The sequence below is a fragment of the Mustela nigripes genome, chromosome 4 (assembly GCF_022355385.1).
Source record: "Mustela nigripes isolate SB6536 chromosome 4, MUSNIG.SB6536, whole genome shotgun sequence".
NCBI lineage: Eukaryota > Metazoa > Chordata > Mammalia > Carnivora > Mustelidae > Mustela > Mustela nigripes.
In genome coordinates, this window is record NC_081560.1 from 129,455,243 (window position 1) to 129,481,239 (window position 25,997).

General features: G+C 43.3%; 1 protein-coding gene across 1 annotated transcript; it reads left to right on the top strand.

The window, feature by feature from the left end:
- ZNF365 (zinc finger protein 365) lies at positions 1-24,900 on the top strand. Its single transcript, XM_059397490.1, has 6 exons — positions 1-168; positions 2,043-2,798; positions 14,607-14,787; positions 21,114-21,151; positions 21,922-22,229; positions 22,883-24,900. Exons 2-5 carry the CDS (start codon positions 2,056-2,058, stop codon positions 22,181-22,183), a joined length of 1,224 nt encoding a protein of 407 aa, XP_059253473.1. The 5' UTR covers positions 1-168; positions 2,043-2,055; the 3' UTR covers positions 22,184-22,229; positions 22,883-24,900.
- The last annotated feature ends 1,097 nt before the right edge of the window (positions 24,901-25,997 follow it).

Consider the following 25,997-nt stretch of genomic DNA (forward strand, 5'->3'; position numbering starts at 1 on the left):
CACGCTCCGCCCCGGACGCCGCGGGTCCCCGCGCGAGGGTGCGCGGGGGGTGGGAGCGGGCCCCGGCTTAGCCTGATTTACGGCTCTGCTGAAAACCGCTTCGCTCCCGCAGCAGTAGCACCGGCCGCGGCGGCAGCAGCAGCGGCTGCAGCTGCAGCAACAAGTCGGGTAAGTGGCGGCAGCTGGGCTTCTGCGCCTGCGGCCCGGCCCGGGGGGCGCGGCAGAGGGGGCCGGCCGAGCGGTCCCGGGCTGGGGAGGGGTCCCGTCCTCTCCGCGCGGCGGGGAGTTGCGCCGTCGGCCCCCACTTGCGGGAACTCGTGCGCGCACGAATCCACTCTGGCACCTGAGGGCTGGCCCGCAGCGGAGCGGGGGCGGGGAGAGCCGGGACCCTCGGGGCAGTGACTTGGCCAGACTGCCCTGGGCGGGCAGAGGGAAATTAGGGCTTTTCCGCCAACCCTGTAGATTGGGGTTTCCGCTGGGCCCTTGAAAGCACGAGTACTCCCAGAGTGTGTGATTACCCATTTCCCCAGTCAGGGATGCCAACCCTTTCCCATTGCCGCCTGGAATCGTGACTTCCCCTGCCTTCACCTTTCTGCTGCCGTTTCGGCCAGGGTTTGCAGCCTATCTTACGGCCGGAGTAGCACAGGAAGAGGTTTTCCTCTCTGGGGGGCCAGAGGCTTATTAACCTGGAGGCTTTTCCTAGCTGGCTGGGGACGGTTTGGGCCTCTGCTTTTCGAAGAGGTTGAGGTTCCAATAACAACACTTTGCAGGTATAGACCCTTAGCTGAGCTTCCTCTTTTTGGGGCCCAAGTCTTGTTAACATTAAAATAGAAGCCATTCCTGGAGGGAATAGATATGCCCCGCTTGCAGAATAGGGTTGCTAGCAGTCATCTGTTGCTAGGGCTAAGATAATAAATTCTTACAAGGAAATAAGAACTTCCTGTTATTAAAAGAGTTATGCTGATACCTGCCAGGTTCACATATTGGCCATCTCTAAAGGTTATCATATTAAAACAGGATCAGAGATGAGATAAATCATTCAGAAAACCATATCTTTATAAAGTCTTGGCCATGGCCATGGCCCCTAGTGGGTCAAAACGTATTTGATATCTTGAGTTTCCAAATGTCAGTAATTCTGGAATATGGAGACTGTCATTAAAATAACATTTTGCTTTCTGGCATCACAGCAATAACTGAAAGCAAAATCTCAGGTTGAAAAATTTCCAGCTGATTCTGTGTTTAATGCCACTGCACCTAGCTTGAGTAATATCATTCTTATGTTTGAAGAAAGATCGCTGAACTCGCTCTCTCGGGACAGTTTTGACAATTCATGTGAGTCTTCCTCATTTTTGGAATTCATGCTTATCAGGATTGTATCAGTAAAATAGGGCACAGATTTGCAGTTAGTGCACTCAATTCGGGAGGGCAAGAAACTTGAATTTCACTTCTGGAGCTGCCATGTTCCATCTGGCTTTGAATTCATTACTTTACCTCCTTGCTCCAGTTTTCTCATCTGCAAAAAGAGAATGTTATCCACCTTCTTTATCCTGGGCAGGGGTTGCAGAGGCTGGCAGGCTTTTTCCTAAAGGCCAAGGAGTAAATCATTTTGTCTTGGCAGGCTGCAGAGGTCACTCACCTTTGCCTTTAGTGCAAAAGCAGCAGTAGGCAACACAGAAAGGATTTGGCCCACAGATTGTAGGTTTTAATTTTAATGTGAGACATTATATACCAAAGGCATTTGAAGCCAAAGGCCTCTGCCCGTGGTGTTGATGAACGGGCCACAAGTGTTTCAGGAGCATTTTTTTTTTTAAGATTTTTATAATTTATTTCACAGACAGAGATAGGCAGAGAGGCAGGCAGAGAGAGAGGAGGAAGCAGGCTCCCTGCTGAGCAGAGAGCCCAATGCCCGGCTTGATCCTAGGACCCCAGGATCATGACCTGAGCCTAAGGCAGAGGCTTTAACCCACTGAGCCACTAGGTGCCCCTCAGGAGCGTTTTTTAAACAGACGTGTGAACTATCTGTTTTATGTTGCCCTGTTCAGGACTTGAAGAGTAATGCAACAGAAGGCTTTTGAGGAAAGCAGATACCCCTGGCAGGAGTCCTTCGAGAATGTTGCTGTGTGCCTGCCATTCCGCTGCCCGAGGTGTGGAGACCATACCAGATTTAGAAGTCTGTCCTCGTTGAGGGCCCATCTGGAATTCAGTCACAGCTACCAGGAAAGAACCCTCTTGACCAAATGCAGCCTCTTTCCGTCCTTCAAAGACACAGACCTAGTTACTTCCTCAGAACCCCTGAAGCAGGGAAAACTGCAGGGCACCGGCCACGTGGTGAAGCAGAAACCCAGCTATGTGAACTTGTACAGCATCTCGCACGAACACTCCAAGGACAGGAAGCCATTCGAGGTGGTGGCCGAGCGGCCCGTGTCCTACGTGCAGACCTACACGGCACTGGACCTGCGTGCAGACTCGCTGGAGGGGCCGCGCTCCAGTCCCGGACTGCCCACCCCGGACACCAAAGCCGCTTTCGAGGCTCATGTCCGAGAAAAATTCAACCGGATGGTCGAGGCCGTGGACAGGACCATCGAGAAGAGAATTGATAAGCTCACCAAAGAGTTGGCCCAGAAAACTGCCGAACTGTTGGAAGTTCGGGCGGCCTTTGTGCAGCTGACGCAGAAAAAGCAGGAGGTGCAGAGGAGAGAGCGGGTCCTGAACCGCCAGGTGGATGTGGCGGTGGAGATGATCGCTGCGCTGAGGCAGCGCCTGACCGAGTCGGAGGAGGAGCTGCTGCGGAAGGAAGAGTAAGTGGTGCGGCACCATCGCTTTAAACACCTCCCCCCGGGGTACGGGCACATGTAAAGTCAGGATTGGTTTTTATTGCTTGCAGGTACCTCGGCTGCCTTTCTCACTGATACAGTTGAACTCGGGACCCACAAGGCTTTTGATACTATTTATCCTCTCTGTGTATAGTCTACGAGCCGGCAGCAGGAAAGACAAAATATGGAGTCCCTTCTCGCCTTGGAAACTACAGCACGTTTTGAGAGAGAGGAGTAGTGGGGTCTATGCATGGTGGGATCGGTTCCCAGCGCTAGCTGGTGAGCTGGGGCAGGTGAGTGGGCGGGCAGAGAGGGGGCTCTAGCCCAGCCATTCCTTCTTGGTAGCCTCCGCCTAGCAGAGTCAAGAACATGAGATGCTGTCTTGTTCAAGTATAAAAATATGCTCTGAATACCAGTAATTCTGGCTGCTTTGCCATTTTGGATTATCTGCTCGTGTTAATTAAATGTTGGTAGCTGAGAATCCATTTAATTATAGTTTTTATTTGGAAGAAGCCGACATTAGTAAACCCAGAGGAGACTTTCTGATCCTGCTAGCTTCTGTGATTTTAGTTTGAGAATTTTCTTTTTGTAGAATGGTATGACTAGAGTCAGTCAGGCCTGTTCGCACAGAGTTGGCAAGTGGTTTTCACAAGATAGAGGTGAAAGACATCGTACTTGGAAAAGCATTTCCTCATCAATAACTATGGCTTCAACTCAAACTAGAAAAGCTTACCTAGTAATGCAGTGTATTTCCCAAATGCAGAATGTTAGATTTAATTTTAAATGGAGGCTCAGAATTTGTAGAATCAAAGAGCATAAAAATGGATACCCTAGGAAAAAGTAGGAGCAAGGTTTCAAATAATCTGGGTTATATTATAGAGATTGACTTAATTTCCTACTTTCCGTGGCTACTAGAACACTTCTACCCTGTATTATCTCTTAAAATGTAGTAGTTAAAGCTTCTCTGTTTGGTTTGAGGCTGAGAAACCCTATATATTAAAGAGACCATTACCTAGTGTCACTAAATACCTACATTGTACCTAGAGGGAAAACCTGCTCTGATCATCTAGAAATTTTTTTAATTACCTAGTGAGCACAGATTCGAATCAGCCATGGATTTACTTGCCTTTTAGGGAAATGATCTGTAATGAAAAATGTTTCTCTCTGGGCTTCTGGAGTTTCCTTGTGGGAAGTTGTGCCATGATGAACTATTGTGGCCAGCAGGGTGATTAACATTGCATCACCGGAAAAATGGCAGTTGGGGTTCCCTATGTGCAAAGAAAAGCTTAGAATGAAATTTGTGGTGTTTGTTTGGTTGAAGAGCAGTGAATTTAAAAGGAAAACAAACTTCACATATTGATTTGTCATATTTTACTTATTAATTACACAAGTAATAACAAATGTGGGATTTGGGCTGGTGGTTGCTGGGAAGGAAGCCAGTATGATGGCAGGGAGAATCCTATAGTTAGATCTAAGTTATTCTCAAGGATCTAAATTTTATTTGGCATTGTGAGTTCAAAAGTGCTTTATTATTAAGAACATCTGGTTGACTTTGTAAAAGTGGGACATGCATGGATCAATTATGATAATGTTAACCCAGTGCTAGCACCTGAGGACCAATTGAAAAAGTAATACATACTCAAAAAAAATGTAACAGGGTAGAATTGTATGTGTTAAAAGGGTCCCTTCCTCTCCAACGATACCCTGCTCCATCCTCCAGAGAAAGCTACGGTTTAGGTCAGTGAATGTCCTTCTAGAGCTTTCCTGTGTAGATACAATCATATGTACTTTATACACGGACATACTATATTCTCCCAAATGGAATCGTGACATATACTGTTCTGCCACTTGTGCATGGAATATTTTTCGTTTTAATGTGGTATGTCGCAGGCATCTTTCAGGTCCCGAGTATAGGATTATGTCATTCCTTTTGGCTCTTGCATGGTATTCTGTGGTGTGGATGCATTCATGCCTGATTCCATCAGTTTGCTATTAATGAATACACGGTTTTGTTCTGTTTTTCTAGTATTAAAAATAATGCCTCAGTTAACATCCTTATACATACATCTTTGTTCACGTTTTTGTGAGTATATCTGAAGATAAATTATGAATTGGTTTTTAGTATGTCATTTTGGACAGCCGGGGAGGAGGGGAAGCAATAGTATTAAACAAACAAACAAAAACTTTAAATGAAAATATAGTGAAGCTGCCTTAAACTTTTAGACATAAAATTAACAAAGTCTCCATTTTTTTTAAGCCTTCATTTGGCCTGGCTTGTCAGTTTCTGTATTCAAGTCTCAAATAATCACTCTTTCTGTACATAAAATAACACTGAAAGAGTCTTGTTTCCAGGAAGGACACTAGAGCTCTTGGTCTGAGAGGGAGACTATGGCCAGCTCTGTCAGGGTCTGTGGTGTTCAATCTCCCTGACACCCGCCTCTGCCCCCAAAATGGGGATGGAGAGCAAGTCAGCTGCCCATCTGCCACACCATTGAAACCGAATTCATTTGACTAGATTTGCCTGCCTGGGACAAGGCCCTTCCCTCCTTACCAGCCTCACAGTGCTGTGTCATGGACCCAAGAGGTGACCTCTTAGTATGGGACAACCCTATTTGGCCAGAAAGCAAACCAGGGGCTAAACCCCTCCAAATGAGCTCTCAAGACTCATATGTGAGAAAACGCAGGTGGTTACAGTCCTAGTCGATGTGGATGTCAACTTGGGGACCCTTTGAGACCCAAATGGGAGATTCCATTAAAAAAAAACCCGAACACCTACATGAGACTCTCTTGCGTATGGATTTTTTTTTTTCCATCCACTTTAAAAGCCTTTCAAGTGAGGCTTAGGAGGCACACTTGGTTATGGATTTTGCATGAGGCTCTTCTGCTTACGGATTTGTTCTCTCAACTTTAAAATCCTTTCTTTCAAACTGAAATGAAAGACTCCAGGGCCGCTTCTGCCCCGAAGCTGTCTATAGGCTGAATCACCGTGCATTGTAGAGGCCGAAGTAAACTCTAACAGAGGAGATGGGTTGGATAGGCAGTATCTTGTACTTTGGGGCTGGTGAGTCTCATTGTACCTCTGGAGAGAGGTGTCTGTAAGTCTCTGGAGCACAAATCCAAGGGAGCTGTGCCCATCATCTTCGCAAAGTCTCTGCAACTTTACAAGTCCTACTGAAGCAGGTATTTACTTATTAAGGAGTTTTCAGAGCTATAAGGTAGCACTGCCCATAATCAGGTAAATCAATCCCAGCCGACCTTGCAGTAAGGTATCCCTTAACAAGAGAGGACGGACTTGGATGGTAGCTGAGTTGTGGTTGAGTCGGTCATCCAAGGTTTGGAGCACACCCGTGCAATGCCGTGAATCCCGAGTATTTCTGTACCTTCCTCTGGTACTGGGAAGCCCTACCTGAGCACCCGTGATGGGCCGGACACTGTGCTATGGGCATACGGGGAACAAAAACTCTCGCTGTTTTCCTCTAAGGAGCTAAGATCCTACATAGGAAGAATAAAAGATCCTGCAATCATGTCCATGTTCAGACCCAAGGTAGCTGAGCAAGTGCTTAAATACAAGGTATGGTTTCAAGTTGATAAGCCATTAAAGAACAGATTTTTTTTTTTTTTTTTTTTAATGTGGAGTGTCCACACTGAGAAAGTGAGGAGGAAGGGCAGTGTTCGCATCAGTGGCGTTGAGGAGAGTGACGTTGAAGGGACAGCAGGAAGAAGAAGGACTGTTAGTGAGGGGCCCTGGGGAGGTCGTGTGATTTGGGAACTGAAAGGTATTCCTGTCTCCTTCAGGATAGCACTCTCATTTTACAGAAGTAGAAAATAAGGCCCAGAGCAGTGGAATGACTTGCCCAAGGACAAAAATTTGGTAGCACAGCTGAAATCGAAACCCATATTCCCTGTCTCTCTTCTGAGTGCTTTTCCCATTAATTCACTGTGTCTCAGCCAGACTTTTGAAAATGTGGTATTTGCCCAAAGCGTCAAGACTTATGTAATACTGAATCTGGCCCATTTTGGAATGGGCTGGCTTCCTTGCTGTTTTGAGAGAACTGCTATGGTGACATCATTTATTTCTCTAATGAGATTAAAGCAAATGTCAGCTGGCATCAAAAGTGTTGGGAAATAGGGAAATGCTGGCATCATAAGTGTGGTTACACTATTCAGCTTCTGGAATACCAGGCCAGGTCTTTTTAACTTGACTCTCTGGATGTCCATGGCCAGTCAAAGTGGAGCATGTGCCACAGCCAGCCCTTGATTGTGATGAGGGGCCCCCTTGTAATTCTGTCTCAACTCCATCCTACTCCCTTGCGAAGTCTGATAGAGATAATCCTTCCCTTCTTCTTTCATTATTTGCCCTGCTCTCTGCTGGGAGTCAGCCCAGGAGACAAACCTCGCACTAAGTCCCTGCCGAGGGCCAGATACTGTTCTAGGTCATGGGTAGAATAGCAGGTGAGTCCTGTTTCTGCTTTCATGACAGCAAGAGGCCAGAAGGTAAAATTAAATGTTAAACGGATCCCTAGGGACATGATGAAAGAGGCATAAAGGGTGGCCTGAGCCAGGTAACCGGCATTTAGGTTTCTATCCTAAGCTTGCTGTGGGATGCTGGACTTTTAAAGGTAAGTTTGACTTGGTAACTTGCTTTGCACAGCTAAACCCTCTTGCCACTTAATTACAGCATTCCTATTTTTGATCAGTGAAAGCAGGAACAACTTGGTCTCCAGATGGATCCATAGCTAGGAAACAGGCCAAGAAAAATCACATTACATGTAGGGTTCAGTGGGACAGGGAGGGGTCTGTTTGCTCCATATTTTAGTGTGTTTATGTAAATGAGGTCCTCTCTTTCCAGGCTGCTTTCCCTGCAGACTTAAAAATAATGTAGGAAAAACTGGACGTCAAACATGTCCTGTTCGGGATGATTAAAGGCTGGAGACCAAGGAGAATATTCCGTTTTTCTCTGTCTAGTGTCAGTCGCCTTCTCTCTGGATTGAGGGCCTTACATGTAGTGTTGGTTGACTTAGTACCAGTAGGAGTCATTTGACTTTCTCATTAAAGGTATTTTTTTAAGCTCTTAATGAGAACTATATACGTTTTGGTTTAGTCAAAGAAGCCAAGAGAGAAAGTTGAGGCCAAAGGCCAACAAAAGTAGAGATGGCCTGGCTTCAGATGTGCCACAGGTGCCGATTCCACAGGGGGCCTGGGGGGCCATGGGGGTACGCAGGAGCCAGCCCTGAACTCCAGGTTGGCAGCCCAGCTCCCAGCACTGGCTGGCTGTAGACTTCAGCTTCAGGATTTGCCTTGTGGCTGACATCGCGGTCTGTCTGAGGTGTTCTGTGATCAATAGCTAGCCTATTTTTAGCCAGAGGTATTTTTACCATTTCACATACCTCCAAAGAGGTTCATAAATCAGTAATGTAAAATGAAATTTAAATAACTTGGTAGAGCTTTGCCTTTGGGAGGAGAAGCTGATTTTAAAGTGTTGTTTAGAATGGAAGAGAAGCATCCATTTTCGATCCCACCCTTGGTCCTGTGGGAGGTACCTGTATTGTGGATTACTTTTTGGTTTTATGCCCCGTACTTGTCTAGAAAAAGATAAAAAGAAACCTCAGGCTCTTTTCGTCAGTTAACGATTTTCAACTAGAAATGGACTGTACATTTCACGCACTCAGCAGAAATTTGTTGTGCGCCTATTGTGTGCTGGACTTGTGTTTGGTGCGAGGGTGACCACAGTGAAAGAGGCGGCAAGGTCCCTGACCACACACATGTCCCAGTGGAATGGGGTACATGGCATGACTGGTCCTCTCTGCAGTGTGCGTTGTGACAGGGTGCAACGTTCTGCAGGAGAACACAGCAGGTCACCCACACCTAGGCATGTGTGGGAAAGCTTCCTAACGGGAGAGCCCTGAGGTCAGAAGACTCCTTAAGAACAGGGACTAGGGAAAGGCAAGGGGAGAGACCCTAGTGGAAAAACGATGTGTGCAGAAATAAGAATCTGACTCACAGCCAGGATGAAGGAAGATCCCTGGTGCTGGAACGGAGAGGGAGGTGATGTGCATTTATGAGGCCCAAGGGGGACATCAGGCTACAGGATGGCCCTGAAAGCTGGAAACATAGGGAAATAACTGTAAATTACCGTACATGATATGATCAGTGTGTTGTCTCCTATTAACAGTGCAGGGTTCGATGGCTATGTAACATTGTAGCGAGCACCACAGTGCACATAATCCCTTTGTCTCTACACCTGCTTCTAGAGTGGTTTCATCCCATGAGAGTGTATCTTTAATTTTTCTGAATTATCCTGTCTTTAACCCACCTCAGAGGAAGAAATGGAAAGGTTTGATCTGTAAAAAAATTAAATATTATCAATGTTTCAGACCTTATGGCTATCCTGTAAATGGATAAGTGCATGGGGGGAAAATACTTTTTCCAAATAAAGCTTTGATTGCACTATAAGGGCTTTTTCACTTGGTGCCCCTCTGTTTCTGAATCTCAAGATATGGACAGATTTCTAGCTCTGCAGATCATTCTGCGTAACAGTGAGCTTCAGGCCAGTTTCTTTTCCTATACTGGTATTTCTTTCTTTAGTACCAAATATTGATTTTGAATAAGCATATTTTCCACCAAAGCTTAAAACCTTGAGTTCTCTTATATTTAACCTCTTTAAAAAATACATATAAGAGAAGTCAAAGATAGGGCAGGAGGTAAGGTAGAATCAGTTAGCTTCCCCAAAGCTGGTTTGCACCACGGCCTGATGGGATTTCACACGGGCTCCCTCTGTCTTCTCACCCATCTGGCCCTCCAGTCTTCCCCCTGTATTCTAGGTCACAGGGTTGAGAACCTAAAATAAAACCGCACAAGTGTCTTCCTCTTCTCTCAGATGGCATCGTGTTATTCTTTCTCTTAGTCATTCAGCTCAGCTTTGTAATTACATATTTATTTCAGTATTTGTTTCTTTTAATGTTTGCTTCTCCGACTGTATCCAGGCTTAGCACACCACCAGCCTGATCCAGCCTGCTACCTGATTTTGAGGAGCCTGTGAGCCAAGAATTTTTAATTCGAAAAAGAACTCAAGAGAAAACTAATAACTCATGACATATAGATAGTATACAAAATTCAAATTTCAGTGTCTGTAAATAAAGTTTTATTGTTACACAGCCCCTGTGGTTCTTTTGTGCTAGGGAGAGTTGAGTAAGTGTGACAGAGACCAGATGGCCTGCGGAACCCGAAATATATACTCCTCAGTCCTTCCCAGGAAATGTGGGCTGACCCCGCATACCGCAGTCAGCTTCTCAAGGATAGCCGTGGGTTCACGAAAGCCCCAACACTAAACCCAGTACTAGCTAACATTCAATAAATGTTTGTTGAGTTACGGAATAGCAGAATAAATAAATGTGCGGGCTGTGACCGCATCCTCCTGGGCTTGCAGACCGCATTGTCCACTCCGCACCCGCGTTCTGAGATTCAGGAGCACTTGTACCGAGTGGGGCAGCGTCTCAGATTCCTTGGCCCCCCTTCTCCTTATATTGCTAAAAGAAAAAAAATACCCGAGGACCCCCAGAAGTTTTGTTTGCATGAGTTTTATCTATCAATATTTACTGTATTAGAAATTAAAAGTTAGGGGCACCGGGGTGGCTCAGTTGGTTAACTGTCTGCCTTCAGCTCGGGTCTTGATCTCAGGGTCCTGGGATCGAACCCCGCATCAAGCTCCCTGCTCGGTGCGGAATCTGTTTCTCTCTCGCCGTCTCCCTCTGCCTTTCACCTCCACTCGTGTTCTCTCTCTCTTTTTCTCTCAAATAAATAAAATCTTACAAAAAAAAGAAAACTTAGAAATTTAAAAAACAATTATTAATTTATGTAAAAATAATAAGAAATCTATTGCTTGTTAGCATAAATAACATGTTTGTATAAAAATAACTGTTTTCCTAAAAACAATTTAGCAGAAGGAGTTGCATGGTTTTATAGGTCTTGCAAATATTTGTAATATCTGACTTAAATAGAATGCAGCTGTACCTTGTCACTTTTGCATTTCTTCTGCAAATCTTTTGGTTGAAGTAGATGAAGGAAATCCAAGCTCACATATATATGTAGTAAGAAAAGGGAGGTGTACTTTAATAGCTTTTTCAGAGAACAGAAGATATTCTGCTTGGCTACTATGCCAAAAGTTGACAACTGGTAGTTTCTTCAAGATTCATCAAGATATGAGATCTGAAATCCTATCAGGGAATATCTTGTTCTTCTTTGTATTGAAACCCATTAGTATTTCTTCCACTTTGAATGGTTATTCGACGGTTTGGTCTAATTATTAAAGTGCTTATAAATGCAATGTGGTTAAACCTCATTCCTTTTCATTCAGGAAATTCCCAAGATTCCCTGGGGAAATAGGAAATGTTTCTGGATATTGTTAGTCCAGAATGAACAGGATGTGAAAGGGGAATCAAGTTGTACACACAGGCTAGTCCCCAATTAGTCACTGGGTTTGGTAACCGTTTTTATCTAATACACCCAGACATATTCTCAGCAAGAGGCACTTCTCCAGCCATCGTCTGATATAACATCATATTTAAAATGAAATCATCAGGCTTCTTCTGTCTTTTCTTTTTCTTTCTTTCTTTTTTTAGTTGATGTGAACCACTCATAAAGTGAAATTATGTTAGTATTGACGCCAGGTTGGTTGAAAAATGCAAAGGGTGTTAACTTCTCAGCTTCAGGGCACAGGGTAATTGGGTGAGGGAGATGTTAGAAAAAGATGCTTCTTTCTGCGACGTGACATAGCTCCCCAGGATCAGCTAGGAGCATTAATGTTAATTTGAAAAAGTTTTATATAGAACCGATAGCAAAACATTCCATGATTTAAAATACAGCCATAAACTGTATTGCACTCAGATTTGTCTTCTTGCTTTTGAGATATTAATCCTGTGGGATTAAGTTGTCAAATATTGCTGTTTTACATTTTAGGCGTTACAGCCTGAGAACCCCACATAGTAAATATTGCATAGAGAAAAAAAAGACTGGAAAAACATACTAGGATGTTGATAGTAGTTACCTTTCGGTGTTAGGATTGTGGGTCATTTTTTGTTTCTTCCTTGTCCTTTTAAAATACTCATTACAATGAATACATAGTGAACATTATGTGTCATGTATACTATCGAATGATGGGCTTAAGCAGAGAACAAAAAAGCTGATTTGGCCCTTGCTCAGTTTTAGATCTTTCAATAGGTCAATTTTTATGTTTCCCAAATAAATGTAAATAATATTTCTATAATGAGGAAATTTTATTTTATTTATTTATTTTATTTTATTTTATTTATCTATTGCCTTATTTATTTATTACAAACCAAAATGAACAGGAAAAAAATTGGCTCTTTTTCTATGTTTTTCTTTTGGGTAGGGGAGAGGGTTGTGGGTTTTGGCTATTTTCCTGAGAAGTACAGTTTGGAGACCTGTGTCATGATTCAGGTGTCATATATGAATATTACCTAAATATCACCTATGAAGTTTCTACAATGGGCTTGACTCTGAATGAATGGAAGCCTTTTTATCGGAAAGAGGAAGGCATAGCCATTTCCCGGGCTCTTTGTTCTAGTGGTACTTTTGAGCTCCATCTAAAGGATCCCAACCATTCCTTGGAGCCATGAACAGCTGTGGCATGCTGGACGTAGCACCTGGATGGACCCTCCATCCATTATTTTGTGGCTAGGTAAGGTTACTTAGAGGCGGATCAAAGCTGAATGACGGTAGAGCTTGAAAACTGGCCAGTCTGTGGCCTGAACAGCTTGGAAAATGCACTGCTTCCATGCTGGGTGCATACAGAAACATCTGGAAATTAACTTGAGACTTGGTGATGGGAGAAAGCTCCTTTCCAAAGGGATTCATTTCTTTTATGTGAATATTTCTTAGCTACTGAAAAATACTAGAATTATTAAGGAATTGGGGTTTATATTTGATCCTGGCTAGGAAACTAGGGGAAAAAAGGGGGCTACTATGATAAGCAGTTCTGTGATGCATTTCATCAGAACCATCTCCTTTCTATTTTTATAAATACATAATTTCCAAGGTTTTGCAGAGAAGTTTGACTCTGAAGGAAGTGTCAGAAAGGTTTCAGTGTAGCCAAGTGTGACTTATGAGAGAAAAAAATCACAACTAATTGTAAAAGCGAGTCACTGACTGGTTGTAAGAATAAAGGAGCAAGAAACCACTTTTTTGCCAACACCTTCTGCCAGACTTCCTGGGTCAGGCTTACCTGAAGTCCTGCTCTCAGGAAACAATGGAGCATAGTGGAAGGTGCAGAGACGGCAGTGGATTTCATCAACTATCTAGAACATGAGGTTAGATGTTTTCCAACTGGGATTTCTTAATCTGAAATGAAAGAGGCTGGGAGGAGACTGAGCAGTCTTTAGAATCTTGGTTCTGCATATGTTGAACGTGGCCAGAAAAAGGAGGGGGTACTTCTTGACAGTCTAGAGAGATCCTGAAGGCATATACAAGAAGTACTGTAGCCAACAAGTAGTAAAATGATGGCATTCATTACCCCTGGTGGTGTGCATGACGGAGGGGAAGGCCGAAAGGATCTTTATAATTTCTTATAGAGAACTGGATGAAGGGAGTTGTGATAATAGGTTGGTCGTGCTGATTACCTGGTGCTGAGAATTCTCAGGCCAATCACCTGTGTGTGTGTGTGTGTGTGTGTGTGTGTGTGTGCGCGCGCGTGTGCGCGTATACAGAGTTGCCGGTGAGAATGGCTACCAAATAGTTACAGGTGGTGGTCTCAGGATGATGGGGTTTCAGATGGTATTTTCTTCTTTATATTCCTCCTGTATTTGAATCTTTATAAAGAACAAATTTCATTATAATTCAGGAAAGTGTTGTTTTCATCCATGCATTAGAAATAAAAAGATATCAAATAGTAATAAAGTTATTGCAACTTTTCTGGGTCTATAAATGACAATGAATTATGCGGATAAAGGAATATTGTTTGAGATATTTTGCTCAGCTTTTTAGGGGAAGGGCAATCTGCATGTGCATTCTTCTCTGTCAGCTAACATAGCTTTCCCGGTGGACCTTGAGTCTACTTCAGGATGACATTTCTTGGACTGTTTCACTTTTAGTTCAAAAATGCATAATTGGACAAGATGACTCATTTTACACCCTTCAGTGCTCAGTATGCCCTTCCGTTTCCATACCTTCCCTCCCTGTGCTCTCTTCTCCCCCAGCAGCTAGACTTTTAAAATGTAAGTTAGAACCTTTCTCAAAAGTGTCCACTGGTTTTCCATCTCATTTATAAGAAAATCTGGAGTCGTCACAGGGGCCCCTGCTCCTTCCGTCCTCCCCGGTCCCTGCCTGCAGCCAGGCAGCCGTCCTGTCTGCCTGTTCCCATAAAGGCCTGGCTTACCCTCCCCGTGAATCTTCCTGGCTTATTCCTTGTTTCCTTCAGGTATCTGGTCCCCTCTTTTCCCCTCCTGAAAGTGGTCCCTGACCCCTTTCTGAAATACCACTCATGCTATCCCTCCTTCTGTTACTTTCTGTCCCCTTGCACACAGTTTCAGTTTTCTCCCTAGCACTTATCACTCCTAGCCCAGATATTTATTTGGATATTCGATAATGACCTTCTCTTTGTACTGAAATGTAATCTCAAAGTGTAATCACCAAAACATCATGTTACCTCTGTTGTCACTGCCGCGAGCACGCTGCCCAGGGCAGTGTCCGATACACAGTCAGCTCTCAGTAAGTACGTGCTGAAGGAATGAATTCCTGTCTCATTTCTCCGCTTTGTGTTCTGACACTTTTGCCTTGCAGAGAAGTCGTTACATTCAACCATTTCTTGGAAGCAGCAGCTGAGAAGGAGGTTCAAGGGAAAGCTCGGCTCCAGGACTTTATTGAGAATCTGTTGCAGCGGGTAGAGCTGGCGGAAAAGCAGTTAGAGTACTATCAAACCCAGCAGGCTGCTGGCCTCTGCCGAGACATCAGCGAGCACGTGGTAAGTCACACAGGTCCAGCCACCATGCTTGCAGTCCTTGGGTTTGGCAAGATTGGGTCAAGGACAGAGGAAAGGGGAGCTGGGGAATGACTTTTGGGAAACCTCTCGACATCAGCACCCGTCATCCCTGTGTATGAGGTGATACAGTGAAGCCCAGACACCTCCCTTAGAAGTTAACAAAATTCTGGATACATGGTTGTCTTCACCTGACCCCTCCACACCAAGAGAAATAGGTAGAGATATTTTTTATATTAAAGAATAATAGAGTTGGAAGTGGCCGAAGAAATCATCGGTCCCAACCCTGGTGCTCAAGTAGACTAGAAGGTATCATTACCCTTTTCGGAATCTTTTTAAGGAGCTCCTAAGAAAGCTTTGGCCTTTCTCAGTAACAGCAAAATCTAACCACATGCCTCTTTTTTTTTTTTCCTTTAGAGGAGGGGCAGCACCATCCAAAAGTCTCAATAGGTGAGACATTCTTTAAGTAGATTTTCAAGAAGTCTTAGAAAATTTCACAGGTTATAGTTCTGTAATAAATATTTGCATACAAGTTTATATATTGTTTCAGGGACTCGAGAAACCCCTGGAGCCCAGATAGGAACTGTGGATATGGTTGAAGGTTCAGGTTCTGCTAAGTGGCTTGATCGGGATTCCCTGGTCTCTTTAGGGGTGGAAGGAGGTATAAATAATCGCCCTTGAGATGAGGGGGATGGGTGGTCCTATTTGCCCTCCAAACAGTTTTTTTTTGGTATCAGTAACAAGGCCAAAGGAAGGATTTTTGAAACCCCAAAGTGGTTTATAACATTTTCATGATCTGTTTGACTTTATTTATGCTTAATCCCTTTCCCAAAGATTTTAAAACGATTCTTTTACTTACCCCGCAAGTGGACTGTACCTATGAGGGAAAGAAAAACAGGGAACATTTATGCGAACCGAAATGTCGGTAAAGTTGCTACTGGTTGTTTAAAAAGTTTAGTTTGAGCATTTTGGAAGCCAAGACGTAAAGGAAACGTGATTAAATAACAAAAGAAGAAATGAGAGTACAAGCAGGTGGATAAAAGAAAGAAGGCGGGAGGGACAGACGGGCAACAGGAATAAAGGAGAGAGGGAGGAAGGAGGAAGTGAAGAAATGTTATGCAATCTTACTGTAATGTGCACTCAGCATTAGAGCAGGGCAGCAGCGGGAGCTCTAGAACTTTCCAGTCAGGAACAAAAGTGGACTGGAAAAAGTAAGTGTGTTACTTCTGTGTGGTTCCAGTAACTGTAATCAAGGCAGGTTCAGCCACCTGATATGTTTATTATTTTCCTGTTGGTGTCTGTGGTCTCCTGAGAGGGAGCTTACACTTCCCTCCTCAGGTCTTCTCTTACCTTCTTGGGAAACTGTGAGGCCAGTCCCAACTTGTGTAGCAGGAGGGACACTCTGAACCCTTCCCTGCCTTCTCCCCATCCTGCTCTCTACCAGGAGAGTGTGCAGCATGGGGTCACAGGGCCTAGATGTGAGATGTGAAGGCCTGGCTTCCAGATCATTCCGGCCCTGCTCCTTATTTTCCTGGGCCTATAAATCTTCTATGAAACAAAGCAGTTAAACTAGATGCTCGCTAGGGTCTCTGGCCTCTTAAATTCTCTGATCGTCACCTGACTTGAGTGGTTAACAGTTCTAAAATAAAAATGTAGCCTGAATACTTTTAATATTTAGGTTACAAATAACCCAGAAATGGATAAACGTCTACTGTACTAAGCCAAGAGGATCTTAAAGAAAGAAAGAAAGCAATGGAAGGCAAAGAGGAAGGGAAGAAGTCTATCATTCTCTCTTATTTATATTTCTGTGCTCTTTCCTCTGCTCAGTTTATTTTTCCAGCTTGAAAATTAAACATCTTTTAAGAGACATTGCCAGTGATTCTCTTCTCCAAGCTGGTACACGCCATCAGAAGTTGGGCAGGTCTCACCTCTCCTAGTCAACTGTGTAGGTATGAAGTTATGTGCATGTGCACACGCATGTATACACATAAATACATAGATGTACAGGCACACATGTCCACACACAACTCTAGATACAAATAATCAGGGAATTAATCCATGCATATGCCTTCTGTGTCTCAAACATGACATGATCTGCCCTCATCAGACTTGATCTACCCGAGGAAGAATTGACTGAGTGAAATACAGGAAAACGCCATTAAGACAGTAGTGGGGAACATAGAAGTGAGAGCTGTCTGTGAATAGGACATGGTCAGGCTGCAGTGAAGCGACTGTGACTGTTGTGGGGATGGTGCGTTGCCCTGAAAAGACCCAGAATGAGGCCCTTTGTTTCTGGAAGGATAGAGCAGAGATGCACTTCCCCCGTGTTCATGGAAGTCCTCCAAACTCCTCTCTGAACCTTACGTAGCACATCCCCATTGCCCACCCTCAGACCTTTTCTCCCGTTTCCCTCAGCTCTTTAATCTGAACAATAGACACGCACCTGTGAAATTAGGAACACTGTCTTTGATGTAATGCAAGTGCTAAGTCTGGCCTCCCAGGGTTCCTGTGGCCTTCCACACACAGAAGAACTTGGATGCTTTTAGCAGGAAAAGCTTCGAGTCCTCGCTTTATTGACTGACTTGGCCCAGCTTAGTGAAGGCACAGAGCAGTGAGGAGCCCTGGCTTCTGGGGCCTCAGCCCCTCCCAGGAGAGCTCCTTGCTCCTGTGTGTCCTGAGATGGAGCAGAACATTCTGACGCAGGCCCTCCACGCTGCAGCTCAGGACAGCCTGGAGTGCCGTCCCCAGCTGACCTGACTCTTCTTCACCATGAAGGCTGCACGGAGAAGCGCTGGCTGTCCTCTCCCTTCGTTTTCTCATTACCACCTCCAGAAAGCAGTGAAATCTCTAGATTGATGTATGAGGTGCTTCTTTCCAAGGTGCGTTCTGGCTTTAAGATTCTTTTAGGCCCTAGAAAAATTCCCCCTCACATTTAGTAAAGGCCTCTTCTGAAATGATGTTTCGTCATCTGTATTTCCCCTTAATTCTCTTGAGCATCTGTGTTCTTTTTCACCTGGCTGATTTCTTATAACATAACATGCTTACTCTGATATTTTGTCTTTGTGCTCTAAAAAATGCTGTCAAATTAGACATAAAGTGACCTAATATCCCATCTGCCAAAAGTCATGCACAGACCTGCTCAAAAGGAAGGTTATGAAACAGATTAAGTGTTGCATTTAGTTCCTGCAGGTTGTAAATGAAGGCTAGCAGCCATTCATTTAGTATCTGTTTACTGGGAACATAGCACTTACTGGGTGCTGCAGAAACAGGGTGACTGAGGAGGGCGATGACCCCAGAAACAAGTCCACAAGTAACTAGGATGATCTCAGAGGCTGATAACCCCTGTAATGAAAAATGTAAGAATGTGTACGAGTCCCTCCAGGTCAGGAGATGCCTTGCAGACGAGAGGCTGCGTTTGGACTGTGACCTGAATAACGGGACCAAGGCGGCTCTGTGAAAATTGGGAAGTGGCTTAGGAGGGAACAAGCTTGGCACATCTGAATAATGAGCTGAAGCCGGAGATGCAAGAAGGTTCCAGATCGTGCTGGGGCTTCTGGGTCACATAAGGAGTTTGGATTCATTCCAGAGCACAGAGGGAAGCTGTTGGAAGTTTGTAAGGAGGAGGTGATTTGTGTTTTAGCAAAATCCTCCTGGCCGCTGGGTGCAGAATAGACTAGAGGGGTGCAGGACCGAGAAGGCTAGAAGGCCATTATGGTGTGGCAGGGGAACGGGGGGATGGCAGCTTCGGGAGGGCGGAGCTGGAAAGAAATGGCGGGTATAGGACATATCCTGGGGACAATGTTGACTAAACCAGTTGGACTTGCTGAAGGATTGGGTTTTAGCAGGTGAAAGAAAGAGAGGAATCAAGAATGAATGTAAGATTTTGGCCTGAACAGTTGAGTATACAGTGCTGCTATTTACACAGAGAGGAGGTGGGAGGAAGACCCAGCGCCCAGTCTCTCCAACCTGAAACAACTTGGGACACCATGTTTGCACTCAGATAGGCTCTCCATGCAGCTGCTTGTATTTTTCCAATGTGGAACCTTCCTTAAGGACTCTCTTGATCTCCGTCCTCCTATAAAGTAGTTGGACTATGAGAAAATGGAGACAAATGATGGAACCTGAGAAGGAAGAGGGTTTCCATCTGCCAGAGGCTGTGGGGCCGGAAGGACTAGTGGCCTCTTGTGTTTGCAGGGAGGAGAGCATGTGAGGTTCTGGGGGGACCGTGGTAGCAGGCCCCGTGTCCAGCCAAGCCTCATGATCTGTAGGATCACTGGAGAAATTCGGATCCAGCCATGGATTCCATTTAACTTTTTGGGTACAGACTTGCTCTTCCACAAACACATGCTCCTTAAGGAGGCTGAGCAGCATGAAGTCTTGCTTGGACGTGGAAGGTACTAACTTGGGTTTGAAGTCCAGCTCTGAAACTGGTGAATCATGGAGGCTTCAAACCAGCTACTTAACTTTTTGGCCTTACTTTCTCTATCTGTAGGATGGGGATGAAAATGCTTACCTCATAGGGTTGTTTTAAGGGTTAATTGTGGTGGTTTTATATAGCCAGTATTTTGTCCACTGTGTGGCATATGAGACCTGCACAAGTTACGATACTTACATATCTATGTATATGCGAGGTTGATGGCTCATCTCTACCCGTATTTATTTGTGCATTTCCCTTTCTGTAATACACAGTAAACTCCTGTAGTTTCCTGAGGTCCTAGCAGGGTCCATCAGTGACATTCATGGGCACCAAGGTTTTGGTTCTTAAAACATTTTGGAAGTCAGGGACCACTTTGAATTAGATAACATCTTTGGCCTTTTCCCCAGGGACGAAGATATGCATATGCATGTAAATACACACACACACACACACACACACACACACACACTTAACTTTACATAAAATTCCAAAGAGTATTATATATACATATGCAACACATCATCAAACTGTATGCTTACATACATATATACAGTGAAGTGAAAAAAAAATTTGCTATGCCTTAAGAATAGCTTTGGAAAGCAGGAAGCAATTTAAAGGAAGAAAAACTCTGTAAGCTTTTTTTTTTTTTTTAATAGTTTATACAAATACTAAAGTCCATTCGAGGAGCTGAGCTGAGAAACTTTTACTAGTGGTAGTGGGGCCATGGCAGAAAGATGGAAATGCTGAAACCTTGGGGTTTCCCAGAACCTGCCAGCCTGAACCCTCTGTCCAACCTTCTTTGTATATTGCATAATGTCAAGGCCTTCCTGCAAGGAAGATGCCTTTTTCTGTCCACCTTATGAATCTCCTGTTGAATCCAGCCAGTATGCCCAGGGTCAGTGGCAAAGCTTACTTTTGATTGAGTCAGAAAGCAGAAGCCAGGAATCTGGTCTTGCCTTCCTGGGGCCATGGCCCTCCAATGTTTGTTTAGGAAAGCTTCTTTCTGATATGCTTCTGACTGCAGACAGGGGACTCGGAGTGACCCTGTTATGCTGACCTTGGTTTCTCTGATTATTTGAATATGATAAGACTCATGTCTTGGCCACACTGGGCCCCAACACCAAGGTGGCCCTTTCTGCACATTTTCTTTATCATTCTCTTCTTCTGTGGGTCTCTGCCTGCTATTGTGTCAGCACTTCTTTTTGCAGAGGCTCCATGAGGGAGGTCAGGAATGAAGGCTGGGAATGCACTGGGTTTGCCTCTGAAGGGAATGGTGACATCTGGCTCACAAAATGATAGTTCTCAATTTGTTCTGCCAGTGATATTTGAGCCCAGCCACAAAAGGGCATGCAGACACTTCATTGGGAGTGGAAAATAGTCTCGATGATAGATGGCCCCAGGGACTGTTGTGGAGTTGGTCTTCATATGCTCTCACTTTAGAAATGATGTATTTTAGGCAATAAACATTTGATGCCAATTTTCCCTTTAGTTGATACACTGTGACCAAGCGCAGCTGTAGTGAATTAGCTGCACATGCCGCCTGAATTAATCAAGAAATAATGGCGCATCATTCTAGTATTAAAAAACATCTTTCTTCAAATGTTTCTCTGTGAGAGGGCTCTTTGACATTCTGAAATTTTTTAGATGGACTGATAATGGGCTTCTTGGAAATCTCAGGGCAAGGAGCCACAGAGGCTCCCTGAGGAAGCTGAGGCCGATCACAAGACATTTGTGCTCCCTGCTGTTCTGGAAGGTGCCACAGGCCTTGCTACTGATAACAGTTCCTGGCTTCCTTAATGGGAACGCTTTCTTAAAAATATAAGCCAGAGAGATTCTTAAAGCCAAATCCAACCTTTAAGTGAAGTAATGTTTTTTCTTATTTGTTTTCCTTCAGCTTACAGATATCTCCTCAAATAGGAAACCCAAATGCCTGTATGTATACCTTTTTATACTTGGGCCATTTGATTATATTTGCATGATGTGCTTTCCTGTTACATTTTTTAAAATATAATATTTGTATTTTAATGGATTTGAGAATTTCCGATGAAAATGCACCTGCCTCGGCACCTAATTTTGTAAATTGTGGTTACAACTTTTAACTATGCTAATAGCCTATTAGTTTCTGGAAGTATGTTAGTACCCAGTATTTTTACAGTATTCTATAGTGTAACTTTCTCTTACTGAGGTATAGTATAATTATCATAGCTCTATAGTAGTATTAATATAGTATATATATACCACGTTAGATATACATAATATAAATATATGTATAAATTTATGCCGGGAATCACATAATCACATACTTTATGATTGCTGCATGACTAATACTGCTATATACAGTCACTTAATGAGTCAAGGGTTTGGATTCTGGTCTCATCTTTTCCATAGACCAACTGTATGTATTATTCTGGGGAGTCCCTTCCATTTTGGGAGACTCAGTTTTGTCACTGGTAAGAGAACTAGTAACATCTCCCTGAGAATTTGGCATCATGAGATCATTTCATGAAAGCCACAGGACTTTTTGAAAGAAAAATATCTTTTCCTATTTGACTTACTGGCAGTCTTTCTGCCACTCCAGTGTGCAGGAGTAATTGTGCCGTGGATGGTTGTTTTTTTTTTTCTTTTTTCCCTCTTCTGTTTCTTTTAAGGTTCTAAACAAAATCTTTCTTTCTGCTCATCTTCCTCTGCTCAACCATCTGTAGAAGTAGAGGGCACCCACATCCTGCATGTAACCACGCTGATCTCAAGACCCACTTCCATCCAAAAGGAAGGAGCTACCTGAGAAAAGCCAAGGATGATAGAGCCAGCATGCAGCCTGCTAAATCCATTCACGAACAGGCTGAGTCCCCAAGAGAACTCTGCAGACCGTCGAAGAAAGGGGAGCCTCTGGGGTTTAGCCGGAAAGGCAACATCAGGCCCAAAATGGCCAAAAAAAAGCCAACAGCGATTGTGAACATCATCTAGAAGAGTCATTGGCGGGCTTTGCAGAATATTGCTCTGGGGGCCAACGGTAATGCCTTTTGGGATACATCCCACAATGAGACACATTAGGAAAAAGAAGGGCAGAACACGTTTATTTTGTGGCCAAACAGGCACCTAGATTAACCAGAATTTAACAAATGGGAATCTTGGGGAACCAGAAATTTATTACAGGCTCCTTTTAGAACCAAGAGGCAGGTTACAGAAAGAATTGGAAACAAAACAAAACTGTCTTATTCCAAAATTTTAGTTAAAAGAAAGCTCCAACTTGTAAAATAAACAGACCACTCTCCAGTAGTTTCTGCATCTGGGGTTCTGTGTTGGGGTGATTGAGCCAAGGCCCAAGGCCACACCAGATGTCGGGCACTAGGAAAAAAGTCTTCTGTGTCTACTCCTCTCTAAATTGTGGGACAAAGAATAGGAATGCAAAGTTCTCTTAATAGCAGTGCAACGGTAAGATTTTTACTTGTTTTTAACCTGCCCTCAATTAATTTGAAAGTTTCCAAAATAAGGGTTCCTGTTTCCCCAACTATTGTGGTTAATTAAGATTCCAGTGTTTGGGTGGCTTCCGGGACTCATCTTCGACTTCAGTTCTCATTTCTAGTTTGTTCGATTCAGGTTTGTTGTTTCTCTGGATGCGTGTTTTTTTTTCTGATTTGGGGGTGCCTCTGCTCTCTCCCTCAGCTGAGTGTTCTGTACCCCGAGACCAAGCTGCAGCCTCTGTCTTCAAAACCAATAGTGTTGCCTGGGGCTAGGATGGAAAACCCCATCAAAACCTTCCAACCACGAAACTCTTTGATCAACACCCATCACCAGTTCCGGGTCTGAAGGGCTGGAACAGCAGCAGATGGCACGTCTAGTGCCCCGTGAGCCAGGGCCTGGCAATGCTGCAGACGTGACTCAGCCCTTCCCTGCTTCCCTGGGAGTAGCAGCAGCCACTGTGGGCTGTGGACATGACTGTTCCCTTGCTGGCCTCACTTTTCCACTTCCCACTGCTTCGGTGCCCTTTGATGACTAAATATACGTCCTTACCTTTCGACCAGGTGTTTGAAGCTTTCACTGGACACTGCTTTCTAAAGTAGTTTCTGAAACGGTGCATGTGGGGTCCACAGTCTGAGACTGTTCTCCTGTCCCTCCCTAAAATAGCCTTCGTTTCCACAAAGAACCATCTCCTAAGGGCCTCCTGCTTTATGGTTCTCTTCAAGAATGAATTTCCATGTTAAACTTTTTTTTTTTTTTTTTTTTTAACGTTAACAATATCATCAGGTCTTCTGCAGAGTTTACAAGTGCTGACACCCTTCTGGAAAAAAGAGTAGTTATGTCCACAAATGTATACATATACACATATATATATATAACACAAAATATATATGTCAGGTATATTAATAATTTATTTTTAAATACTCATGCAAAAGGTGTGTGTTTGTGGTGGGTGGTTTTTAAACTATATATATTAGTTCATGTAAGCTGAATTCTCTTTCTTTGAAAATTAAAACTGTAACCTAATTAACATTAGTAGAATGATTAGTAGAATGATTGTTATTGTAATAAACATCAGATTAGCAATGCATTAAAAATAGGTATAATGCAGTTACTTAAAATGCCAGTAAGTCGAAAAGTGTAACTTATCATTATACAAACATTTCGAACCTATCATAGTGAAAATGTTGGTTTTGAACCTTCACTTTGACATCTGGCTCACGGGGGTGAGCCATTCGTCTGGTGTATAGGCAACTATCAAGTGGGAAAAAAACTTTGCTGTGAAGTGAATATTACTGTTTAGGCTAACATTGTAAAAATTGTAGTGTTACAATTATTGTTTATCTGGAGAGTTAATCTCCTCCAAAGTTATATATTACTGATGTTTATACCATGATTGCACTCTAGCCTTTTACATACTAAAAAGTGGACTCGTTAGTTGTGTGGCATGCCCTTTGTCCTGTAACACGTGTGTGCAATGACAACAGCTTGTTTTTAAAGGTGGTAGAGCCAGATTTTTTTCGTTTTATTTAACATAACCTACATTTCTAGTTTTAATTTAATATGCCTTGAGGGCATGACAGCTCTCTTTGACAGTGGTACTCTGTGATCTTCAGAAAGCACCATAATGTCATAGCTACTCGATGTACATTACACAAGACAAATGACTTTTAAGATTATATTAAAAAATTCTTTTTAATTCCAACTAAATTCTGACCTTCATACAAGGCACTGCATTATATATGTTGTACATCTTTAGAGACATAAATTTGCTGTTGAACATGGGAGCTGGCTCACTTTAGGGGATAATTCACTTATATGCCATGGCCTAGGCCATGTACCATGTCCCACTTGGGTCTTATTTTTAAATATATATATATTTTTTGTCCACATGGCCAGTCAACCTGCGAGTTGATTTTTGGAGAAATTACCAAAGTTCCTGAGAAAACATGTTCAAGGCTAAACTGAAGAATGGATCTAATTTTATTATCTGTTTTGTAAGGAAGAAATTTTTCTTTGAACTCGTCTTTCATTCTTTTATTCCCAAACTAGGTTATAGATTTTCAGCTGCAAAGTTCAGGTTGCTAAGACACTGTTTTCTAGCATTCTGCAGGGTAGATCAGTTTTATGGAATCTGGAATGTTCTTTTCCCAGAAATAAAAAGAAAAAGTTTTTAGATTATGAAATAAATATTATAATAATAAAGCTATATTTATGACTAATGTGTTGGTATGTTTTGTCTAGTTGAAATGTTTCTGGGGAGCCAAGTGTGCTGGTCCGTTGAACAGTGAACAAAATGGTTTTTCATGAATAAGCTGTTCACTGTACATAAAATCACCATGATCTTGTACCTATAAGCTTTCTTGAGAACTTAGCAGGATCGTTTTTATTTATCACAATGCCTGTATCTAAAAGTTCCTTTTACATATGTTCGCACTGAGAAGTCCTCATTAAAAGCCCATTTGTGCTTTTCTCCCATCTTCCTCCACACGATGAGTAATTTTCCTACACTCTATTTTTAAACTTGGCAACTCTTAGCGAAAACCATGGACAGATTTCACAGTGTACATCCCAGCTTATATAGGCCATACATCTCAGTCATTGCAAGACCCAGAGAGGGATTACAATAGATAATAGAACGACTGTATATCACTAGTAAGTTACTTAGCCATTTGTCCTTTAAGAGCCACGGAATTGGGAAAATTTAGGGGATGCCATTTGTTTAGGAGCTGTTAGAGCTTTTAAGGAGATAACCTTAGTCTGTTCTTACACTTAACTTGTGTTAAAGTTGATGGATTCACCAGGTCATACAGTGTTCTTGAAAAATAACTGTAACATTCTCAATTATCTCTGGGCATTAGAAAACATAAACAAATCCTAGTATCTTAATTCTGTTTAGGCTGGATCCTTAAAAAATGAGTTCTGGAGATGGCATACATGCAGGCCCAAACACAAACCCTGGAAACATTTCAAAATTTAAACAACGGGGAGCTTTAGACACTGAATTGCGTGTGTGTGTGTGTGTGTGTATAATTAAGGTGGTGAATTTTTTCTTTTTTTTTATTCTTTTCTGTCCATGTTCTGTATCAATAAAATGGACACATCTGAAATTTTCATTTAAGACAGATTTGGGATGCCTGGGTAGTGCAGTTTGTTGAGGGTCTGACTCTTGATTTCGGGTCAGGATTGTGAGATTGAACCCTGTGTCGGGCTCTGCCCTCAGCAGCTTGGTCTGCCTTGAGAGTCTCTCTCCCTCTCCTGCTGCCCTTCCCCTCGACACACACACACACACACACACACACTCTCTCTCTCTCTCTCA